This window comes from Nuphar pumila, chromosome 5, assembly GCF_984573655.1.
Source record: "Nuphar pumila chromosome 5, dmNupPumi1.hap1.1, whole genome shotgun sequence".
Classification (NCBI taxonomy): Eukaryota; Viridiplantae; Streptophyta; class Magnoliopsida; order Nymphaeales; family Nymphaeaceae; genus Nuphar; species Nuphar pumila.
In genome coordinates this window covers 5,981,990-5,993,149 of record NC_143253.1, presented here as the reverse complement: position 1 = coordinate 5,993,149, position 11,160 = coordinate 5,981,990, and the positions used below count along the sequence as shown (strand labels likewise).

The 11,160-nt window shown below is 35.9% G+C and overlaps 1 protein-coding gene across 7 annotated transcripts in view; it reads right to left on the bottom strand.

Moving 5' to 3' along the window:
• Positions 1–2,710: 2,710 nt before the first annotated feature.
• The window catches only part of LOC149836587 (plant cysteine oxidase 4-like), a 28,858-nt gene continuing 20,408 nt past the window's right edge, over positions 2,711–11,160 (bottom strand). For 4 of the 7 annotated variants that reach the window (XM_090005457.1, XM_090005458.1, XM_090005456.1 and 1 more), the window contains 2 exons: positions 3,879–4,082; positions 2,977–3,489 (listed from right to left, as the gene is read on the bottom strand). In XM_090005457.1, the coding sequence (XP_089861583.1) occupies positions 3,371–3,489; positions 3,879–4,082 (323 nt within the window). In that variant the 3' untranslated portion in view covers positions 2,977–3,370. Of the gene's footprint in view, positions 2,923–2,976; positions 3,490–3,878; positions 4,083–11,160 lie in introns of those variants that run through there. The other 3 variants (XR_016431814.1, XR_016431813.1, XR_016431812.1) reach the window with 3 other exon arrangements.

Sequence of the window (11,160 nt, the reverse complement as noted above, 5' to 3'; positions counted from 1 at the left end):
ACTTTGCATAATTTCATAATACACAACCTTAAATTAGATTTATGTTGCAGGTCTTAATTTCTGTTAACTGGGGCAACTACTACTAGGTTTTATGAAAAATAGGCATGCATGAGAAGATGTGCAAGTTGTACAATTCCATAAGTTCCACATACTATGCAGATATTAACGCCATACAACTGATATGTTTTTGATGTATGTTATTTGCTTTTGCTCTAATGTTGAATAAGTTTATTAACTTGCTTGTATGTTATGAGCTTTTTGTAGGTTACATTTTTTGCTTCACAGTTTGGCATGAACTATTGCAACGATTGGGAAAATGAAGTCATGGAGGGTATTCTGCAACAAGAAAATGGATAATTTCTTTTTATGACAGTTAACTTTTGCCATGTGTTGTTCGTAACTTTGCATATGACTTTTACCGAATTTATTATGGTATATTCGTTCTCACGTACTTGAAATATATATCCCAAATTTGGGCATTCAACTTCATGCAGGCACATGTTTACATGTCATATTGTCTTCACTTCTTTGGAATGTAATCTACACTTAGTTATTTGCTAATGACATTTTTAAAAAAAAATTATGACAGCAGACGTATGATAAAATTCTATCAACACATAAGAATGTTGAGGTACCATAACAGAACAAAGATGGTACAGTCAATGAGGTACCGAGGTACCAACTGACGAGGTCGCAAAAGCAAAATTGTGGATACTTGTATCGTTATTTTGAATTGATAACGAAGAATTGTAATTTGTATGAATTCAAGTTGGAACATAGTTTGTAAATTTTATAGTTGATTTTGCATGAATTTGATATGGTATGTAATTTAAATATGTTATTATCTATTCACAGTTTTGATATGTACTATAAATATGTTGAATGTTATGTAAATTCTAAGCAGTTTTGTTTATGTATTTTAAGTTTTGATTTTGAAAAATAAAGTCCGCAACAAATTTACATGAAATCAAGAAGTCTGCAAGAAATTTATGTGAAATCAGAAAGTCTGCAATAAATTTGTTGCGAATAAAAAAAAAAGTCAACAACAAAATATATGCGAAAACAAAAATTCTGGAAACAAATATATGAAAAATTAGGAAGTCCGCAAACAAATTTATTGTGAATAGAATGAAATCTATAACACATATCTTGTTTGTGAATTTATTCTATTCGCAATAAATTTGTTTAAAGACTTTCTAATTTCGCATATATTTATTTGCAGACTTCATGTTTTCACATATATTTTATTCTGTACTTTTTATTCACAACAAATTTGTTGCTGACTATATAATTTTGCATAAATTTGTTGCTAACTTCATTTTTTTCAAAATAAAAACTCAAAATACAGAAACAAAATTGCTCAAAATTTATAAAACATTACATATTTACAAAACATGTCATCAAAACTATGAATATGTTTTTGAATATATCATTTACAAAAGCAACTGTAAATTTATAAAACATTTAGCATATCATACAATTTATAAATCATAATATATATAAATAATGTATGAATGTCAATGTTTTTTGAATAAAAACATATAATTTACACTCAAAAAATACAAAACAATAAAAAAATCTATAATCACTAATGTTGTAGATAACTTATATACACTCAAAGATGCCTTAGATGCCTTAAAGTCACTCCCGAAAAGCAGGTTGGAGACCACCGGTTAAGAACCACAAATAACCCTAAAAAATTTTGAGAAAAGATTCTGGGTTGCGGTGTTTCAATTTTGATACTCACAACATTAGTACATTCATGAAATATACGCAACGTTCCAAATTTTGAGCAAAGTTAGCAAAAAATTATTTGTGAACGTAACATATGTGCAATGTTCCAAAGTTTGAAATTAACATAAAAGTTCGCAGATAAATTTTATGCAACCTTCATCTTTGTGATGTCCACCAAAAGTGTAAAACTCTTTTTAAGTGGTTGGTTGTTACCCAAGAAGCAAAGCGATATATCACGCGAAGTTCATCAGTTTCGCACATGCAAGGGTTAAAAGTGTCACAGTGAAGTTGGGTATTTACGGTTTTAGACATGGAAAGAACAGCAAAAATTGCAAGGCATTTTTCTGAAAACATGTCATATTTTTGTACAGTATCATCATTTTTCAAATATTGTCATTTTTCATGCAAAAAATGACGCTTGCAAAAACTGGAAAACCTTCTCGCTTGGGTAAAAATGTGGTCTACTTTCTAAGATAACTTCCCAAGTATAATGGCCACAAGCATGCTCGAGTGGAATTCTGAATCTGAATTGAGGGCACACCAAGCGCACGTTTGCTTTGGTGACAGGTGAGGATGAACTATCAGCATCACAGCTGAGAAGGTAGAAGATGTGATTGTTGGTCACAAGGCCAATCCTGTGACCAACTTTAACAAGAAGAACAATCATAGTTGACAATCACAATAACAAGTACTTTTCTCATGCTTCACTAACTTGAGAAAGTGTTGTGTTTGTGATTTACCATCACATGATCTTAAGAAAACCCAAGAATTACAGGGCATCGCAAAACAAGATCCAAAGAAAATCTAGGAACCCAACATGATCAGAGAAAGTACCCAGAATGTTGTTGCCCTCATGAAGTGGACCTTGGATATTTTAGAAGCCTAATCACATGCCTGGCAAACAATGGTATACGATCTGGCAGGAAAAGTTTAGTTAGGTCTTGTGGAGGACCCATGAAGGGAAAAAACCAAAACCTTTTTCTTTTATTATTTTGGAACCAAACTCGATGTCAAGTTTGTCTATCTGATACAAGTCAATGACCAAAGAGGCTAAAGTCCCTTCAATTCTCCAGGTTAGATAGTCAGCTGAAAAAATGCCAGACAAAGCATTTTATGAGGACCTACTTTGAGGAATTGGAAGTTGCTCTTCAACGTATGAATTCTGCAAATAATGAGTCCTAACTAGGCCTGCAATTTCACCGACAAACAGGTAATAAAGCAACCGGCCACAAAAAGTAAGACTGCTCAGTTGACACACATTGAATTATTCCATAAAGATAAGGACATCACAGGCTTTTACAGAGATTAACAACCATTTACTCGAAAGCAGGAACTCAATACAAAAATTGATGATGCTGGTGCTACATAACTTATGCCAAATTGGATTAGAATTATACCTCAAATTGCATATAGATGTGAGCCCCCCACAGGTGCTGGACACTCGCAAACAATGAATCAAGCTTCAAGAAATTGTACCACAGCATGTACAGACCAAGGCTGGAACCACTACAATAAGATGGCTCATTATTTCTAATTTATGGACAAAGTAATATACGCGCCAGTTCAAGGGAAACAAGAAACCTCAAAATCAGAGTCATTTGCTGGATATTATGTTACACCATCAAAGCAAAGTGCATCACGGGGAGATGGTAGGGCCTCTGTAAATTCCCCTCTGAACCACAAAGCTATCAGGGGGTTGATGCTCTTCTAGCCAAGTGAAATCAGAGGCCTTGACGCCAGCTCCTTGTACAAAACCTGCAACATAGAACAGAACAAACACCAAAATTTTAGAATTTGCAAACTTGGAACAGTAATTATTGTTGTTGAGTCTTTGTTTGCAGTAACATATCTCAGTCAGACTTGTCATCACCAACACAAGTTCAATCCACTTAAACAGGTCTCTCTCTCTCTCGCCAAAAGTACTCAACAAGGATCAAGTTTTCATTCTCATTGCTTTACCTGCGGTTATAGCTGGCTATGTCTATAAAAGCAAAACCAGCTCGAGCTCATTACCATTACCCAGCAGCATTTAGCATATGGTACGCTCGGCAACCAGTATGGTTTGAATACATAACACTATGTACCGACAAAATACATATAGATCCAGAGAATAAAATATAGCACACAAGGAAAACAGTAATTACCAGGCAGGTCCTTTCTTGGAGATCTCCGGAAATACATGCAATCCCGGCCATCTGATGCTGAATAAGGGGGGGATAGTACATCAAGAAGAGCACAGTGAGTCAAGGCTTTGAAAGTGTGGATATTTCCACCTCTCCTTGGATAAAGAGTGGTGGTTGCACATGGTGCACTCATCTCACCATCTCTGACAAGCTTTGCTGGTCGTGCTGCAAACAACAAAACAAATGCCCATTAAAATAAATCTGGAAGTCCGTCTGTTGCTTGCTGAGAGGGTACTAAAAAATTCTTCATGCATGGAATATGATATTATATGATGTCACAATTACATCTACCAAAAAAGCCTAAAATGACAAAATGAGATCACAAGCATAATAACATGTATTTGAGCGTCTAGAAATGCAGCACCACTTCCCGATCCAGTAAAAGAAGAAACAGAGAAAAGAAAAGGAAACTTCCAAATGGAGACCCATCTTTTACCCTAAACTCTAAATACAGACCCATGTTTCTGAAACATAGACACAACCTTTTGTTGATATAGCTGTTAAAATGTAACATATATATATAATAATAATAATAATATAATAATATTATTACTATATATATTATATATTTTTTATTTTTATTTTTATTTTTCTTTCATTTTTTATGTAATATATATTATCTAGTTCATATTGAACTAGATAATATAGTTTGGTTCCAACCGGAACTTAACCAAACTGTCTAGTCGTTGGAACTAGTGCAACGGCTAGATTTCTAGCCGTTGGACTAGTCCAACGACTAGAAGGGAGAGCTCCTTATGAGCTCTCCCCTTTGCTCTTGTAGAAATAGGGGTACAGCCCCCTCTTGTAAAAACACTTGTAATGTTTTTCAAGCATCCCTTTACATAAATAAAATTATTTATTTATGTGTGTGTTGTTCCTATTTTACCCTTTTTAAGGGCTTTGCTTAAAGTGTCTTTTAGACACTTCTTTTGAGTATTCCAAGGGCGATCATGGACGACCGCCATTTCATTACATGGTATCAGAGCTACGGGAATATTAGATCTTGGAGAAAAGCTGTCTCGGTTTCTGTGCCCTTTGCAAAAGCATTTCGCCACGTGAAGAGAAATGTTTTATCACTTCATTGGAAGAGTTTCTACATCTTGTATCTCTTTCTTTTTCGTTCTTTTATTGTTCTTTTCTTCTATCCCTATTCTTTCCCTTCCCTTGTAATCGATGGATGACAATGATAAAGTCACCATCGTTCCCATGAAACTATGTGATACGAACTATGTAACATGGGCTTCAATCATGAAGCACCATATATGGGGAAAAGGTCTTTGGGGGATTATGGATGGTTCCGAGTCAGACCCTAAACTATCTCTTACCAAAAACGAGGGAGATAAAGAGGTTCCTCTATCGGAAGAGGAGAAAATCAAGGCCCTAGCCTCTTATGAGAAAAAATGGAAGGAGTGGAGAATGGCTCATGCAAAAATAATGTCATGGCTTATCAATAGCGTTGACCTTAAAAAGTGTTCAAGTCTTGCCAAGTTTGATCATGCCGATAAGGCATGGGAATACCTTAAAAATATGTATTCCCTTAAAGATATTGCACATGTGTGCAACCTCCAAGAAAAGGTTCGAATAATGACCCAAGGAGATAAAACGATTCGTGAATACTACAATGGGTTGTCGAAACTTTGGGAGGAACTTTCTCTCTTAGAACCAAAGTGGCATTGTGTCGAAGACATCGAGCTTCGTCAAAAGCAACTAGATGTCGAACACTTTTACCAGTTTATAATTGGATTAAGGCCGGAATTTGAAACCACCAAATCGGCCATTCTTCACCGGGGAAAAATTCCGTCCATTGTTGAAACTATTGAAGAATTAACAATGGAGGAAAATCGTCTCCGAAAAGGTTCCTCTAAAGTTGATGATTTTGTCGTAGTTGTGTCTAGGCCTGGGAATCATACTCGCACTTACAGGCCACCTCATTTTGAGAGGCAAAATGGCGAGTTTGATAAAAGAAAAGTGATTTGCATCACTGTCATGAACCGGGGCACTATAGACCTCAATGTCCAAAATTAAAGAAAAGAGATGAAAAGAAGGTTGCATCAGTTGAAAAATCAAAAGACCAAGATGCACCTGTTTATATGGCTCAACTTTTGGAGATTCTTCAGCCTCTTCTTCAAAAGGCCTCTTCTTCTGCTGAAGCCTCAACTTGAGCGGCAGTTGCATCTGTTTTCGGTTCAGGTAACTTTCCTTGGCTTTTAGATTTTGGTGCCTCATTTCATATGACCCCGCATTATAAATGTTTATCTGAATGTTTTAAAAATAACTCAAGTATTTCAAAAGTCTTTACAACAGATGGAACATCTCTTGAAATAAAGGGAATTGGGTGTTTTGAAAAAACCAAAACTTTTTGTGTTCCATAAGTTAGATATATCCCAAAACTTAATTTGAATCTCTTATCTGTTTCTCAAATTTCTGATTATGGATGTAATATATCCTTCTCCTCTGATGGTTGCTGGATATAGGATCGCCAGTCAGGGAAACTGATTGGGGAAGGCCATAGAGAAGGACTGTATTACATGGACTTTTTGGAACTACCCAAGAATGTTTTTTGTTTAAATGTTCAGAAATTGAAAATAGACTTATGGCACAAAAGACTTGGCCATCCTCATGTGTCTAAAATCCAATATTTTCCAAGTTTGGGAAAGTTTTGTAAATCTGAAAATTTTGTTTGTAAAGACTGTATTCTGGGAAAAATGAAAAGATTATCTTTCTTTAGTAGAACTTTTGTCTCTTCAAAACCTCTTGAGTTAATACATTCGGACGTTTGGAGACCTGCACCAGTGATTTCTAAAGGTGGTTTCGCATATTATGTCATTTTTACAGATGATTGTACTAGACATACTTGGATTTATTTTCTTAAACATAAATCTGAAGTTTTTACTCACTTTCAAATATTTCATAAAATGGTCACAAACAAATTTCAAAGTAATGTCTCCATTTTTCGCAGTGATTCAGGGGGAGAATTTATGTCTGGAGAGTTTAAAAACTATCTTAATTCATATGGCATTATTCATCAACGATCTTGCCCAAATACCCCGCAACAGAATGGTCTTGCAAAACGCAAACATCGTCACATTATGGAGACCACTCGGACCTTGCTAATAGCAAGTCAAATGCCAAAAAGATTTTGGGTTGAAGCAGCTTTAACTGCTACTTATCTTATAAATCGAATGCCATCTTCTTCTTTAGAAAACATATCTCCGATTGAAAAACTTTATACCTTAGCTCCAGACTACTCCAGGTTAAGAGTATTTGGTTGCAAATGTTTTGTATTTACAAACAAAAATGATAAGTTCTCTCCTCGTGCTATTCCATGTGCCTTTTTAGGATATGCCGAAAATAAAAAAGGGTACAAATGTTACGATGTTAATATTAATAAGCTATATGTGTCAAGGAACGTGACCTTCCTTGAAAAAGATTTTTTTTTTAAAGTGAAAAACCCAAGGATATTACTGAATATTCCTTTTTAATTGACTTAACTTCCAAATCCGATGAAGAGGATTTTGAATGTATTTTTGACAATGATCAAAGCCCTACTAGCTATGAACATGATATTGAAGATCAAACTAGTAGGGATGTTAGTCTTCAGTATTCAAGACGAAGAATTGGAGAGCAACGCCCTCCATGTGCGTTAGAAAGATTTTTTGAAGCTCCTCCTCGTAGGACTTCTAGAATCTCTAGACCCCTCGGAAAGTTTGTCTTATGAGTCCTTTTCACCCTCATATAGGGCAGCTCTTGCTTTTATTCAATCCTACGTTGAACCTTCCTCATATCTTGAAGCCAAAAATCATGCAAAATGGATTGACGCTATGAAATTAGAGCTAGATGCCTTAGAAAAAGCCAATACTTGGTCCATCCAAGATCTACCTCTTGGAAAGAAACCTATAGGTTATCGCTGGACCTATAAAGTCAAAACCAAAAGTGATGAGACCCTAGAAAGATATAAGGCACGACTTATAGCCAAAGGCTATGCTCAAGAGTATGGCATTGATTACGAAGAAACATTTGCTCCTGTGACTCGAATGACCACAGTTCGAACTTTAATTGCCTTAGCCTCTATTAAGAAATGACCTATATTTCAAATGGACGTTAAAAATGCTTTCTTAAATGGAAGTCTTATAGAAGAAGTGTACATGAAAGCTCCTCCTAGTATTAGTCTTCCTAAGGGTAAAATTCTTCGTATTTAGAAGGCTCTTTATGGTCTTAAACAGGCACCAAAAGCCTGGTATGACAGGTTTAGTCATGTTATGACTAATATTGGTTTTCGTTCTTGTTTGACTGACACTGCCTTGTTTATTAAGCAATCTGATGCAGGTATCATCATTCTTCTTCTTTATGTGGATGATATGATCATCACTGGATGTGACAAACAGAAGTTGCTAATATCAAAACTCTTCTTAAAACTCATTTTGAGATGTCTGATCTACGACTATTACGATATTTCCTAGGAATAGAAGTTGCTTATTCCCCCAGAGGGTATTTGATATCTCAATCTAAATTTGCTTCTGACATTGTTTGCAGGTCTGGCATCTAGATACTCCAAAAGTAGTTAATGTTAAGATGAAAATTGATGAAGGAGAATGACTTGAAAATCCTACTCCATTTAGACAACTTGTTGGAGCTTTTTCCTACATTTTTATCACTCGGCCAGACATTGCACATGCCGTCCACACGGCTAGTCAATTTCAACATGCCCCTGTTAAAATATGTAATCTCATAGGTAGCTCATATCTCATAGACAACTAATGTAATCCCTTGTAATGTTTTTCTTTCTTTTAGTTAGTTTAGTTCTAGTCTAAACCTAACTAGAACTCACTTAAAACCCAATTTTAGGACACCTCTAGGCTTCACCTTTTTGACTAGTCAAAAAGGCCTTTTTGACCAAGTCAAAAAGGTGCAGCTCCAAGGGAGCCGTTGCGAGTCCAATGACTACCTTGAGGCTCCTCTCCCCTTCTTCTATAAATATGGGGTTGTTTCCCCTTGTAAAGCATTCTTTGTTCTTTGTTCTTTGTTCTTTGTTCTTATGGGAGTTCTCTCCCAAGTTTATGAAATCTTGTTCTTTATTTTATGTATACCCTTTTTTGGGTATTGTGTATGAGTGTGAGCTCTTTTATGTGAATGCCTTTGTTTCGTAAATCCTCTTTGTGAGTGTTGAAGAAACAATCCTTATTAGGGATTGCTACATTCTTTCAGCCCCCCCCCCCCACCACCTTTGTTCACATGAGAGCAGTCTTACGCATTATTAGATATTTAAAGAGTTTTCTTTCACGAGAACTCTTTTTGTTCGCATCATCCTCTTTAGATTTCATTGCTTATACTTATGCTGATTGGGGGGGTGATTCTAATAATAGGCACTCAAGCATTGGGTTTTGTGTGATTTTAGATGAATCCCTCATATCATAGAGGTGCAAGAAGCAGCAGAAGGTTTCTCTTTCCTCCACTGAAGCCGAATATAGAGTCATGACAGCTATCACAATGGAGGTTGTTTGGCTCCGAAGACTGTTAGCTGACATGGGAGCTGAAGCAACACAGGCCTCGCGCATGTGCTGCAACAATAAAAATGCAATCTACATCGCAAGCAACCGGACCTTTCATGAACGCACCAAACACATAGAGATGGATTGTCACTATGTCCGAGAGCAGTTCCTGCATGGCACCATTGATCTGCCATATGTTACATCAGAATACTAATTAGCAGATTTCTTCACCAAACCTCTCGCAGTTCCCAAATTCCACTTCCTTTTAGATAAACTTTCGCTTATTATATATTTTTCTATTTTTTATTTTTATTTTTATTTTTCTTTCATTTTTTATGTAATATATATTATCTAGTTCATATTGAACTAGATAATATAGTTTGGTTAAGTTCCAACCGAAACTTAACCAAACTGTCTAGTCGTTGGAACTAGTCCAACGACTAGATTTCTAGCCGTTGGACTATGTAACAAGGATTCGGCTAGCAGGGTGCCGCACCTGCGTCGACGCGGGTGCGGTCAACCTGACCCTGGGTGCGTTGACCGCACCCAGGGTCATTTCGGTCCATTTTTTGGACTTTAAAAAAAAATGCCCTATGAAATGTGCTGCGGAATTTAAAAAAAAACTTGCGGGGGGGGGGTTCCCCCCTATAGCCCCCCTGAACGCCCCCTGAACCCCCATCCGCTGACAGCGCAGCGGGACTCACGCCGGGGGGAACCCCTGGACCCCCCCCCCTTATATATATACATATATATATACATATATATATACATATATATATATATATTACATTTTTGCCCCTACCGCACCCGCACCCATGTGACATAGCCGTTGGACTAGTCCAACGACTAGAAAGGAGAGCTCCTTATGAGCTCTCCCCTTTGCTCTTGTATAAATAGGGGTACAGCTCCCTCATGTAAAAACACTTCTTGTAATGCTTTTCAAGCATCCCTTTACATAAATAAAATTATTTATTTGTGTTGTTCCTATCTTACCCTTTTTAAGGGCTTTGCTTAAAGTGTCTTTTAGACACTTCTTTTGAGTATTCCAAGGGCGGTCGTGGACGACCACCATTTCATTACAATCGCCAAAGTGAGACCCAGAGTTTCCTTAAATTGTGGCCGGAAAACATAAAGTCAAAAATAAAATGCCATTTTTAACCTTGTTTTTTAGTTTTAATTTTTTTCCCTTCATCTAACACCCCCACCTCTTTTTCCCTTTCCCATGATTGGCAACCATTTATTTTGGCAGCAGTTATAATATGGATTATACGAGCAATCCAATACTAGGAGAAACTTTTCTTTCCACTACCAATCAGACTGTCACATAGGTGCGGGTGCGGCGATGCGGCACTTTAAAAAAACTTGAGTGCGGGGGTGCAGGAGGGTATATATATATATATATATATATATATATATATATATATATATATATATATATATATATATATATATATATATATATATATAACTTATCCATAAAAAAAGCTCCCAATAAAAAAATCTGTTTTTCACCGGAAAAAATAAAAAATTTAGAAGTATTGATTAATCAAATTTTTAATTGAGTATTGCTTAATCAGATTTGTATTTATATACATTTAATACAAAAGTCTATTTCAATGCAGTTTTCACTTTTTTTATTAATGCATTTAATACAAAAGTTTTACCTACTGGTTCTCTCCATTTAATACAAAATCCGACCTACTCAGTTCTCCCCATTTAATATAGAAATTCATTTCAATGCAGTTTTCACTTTT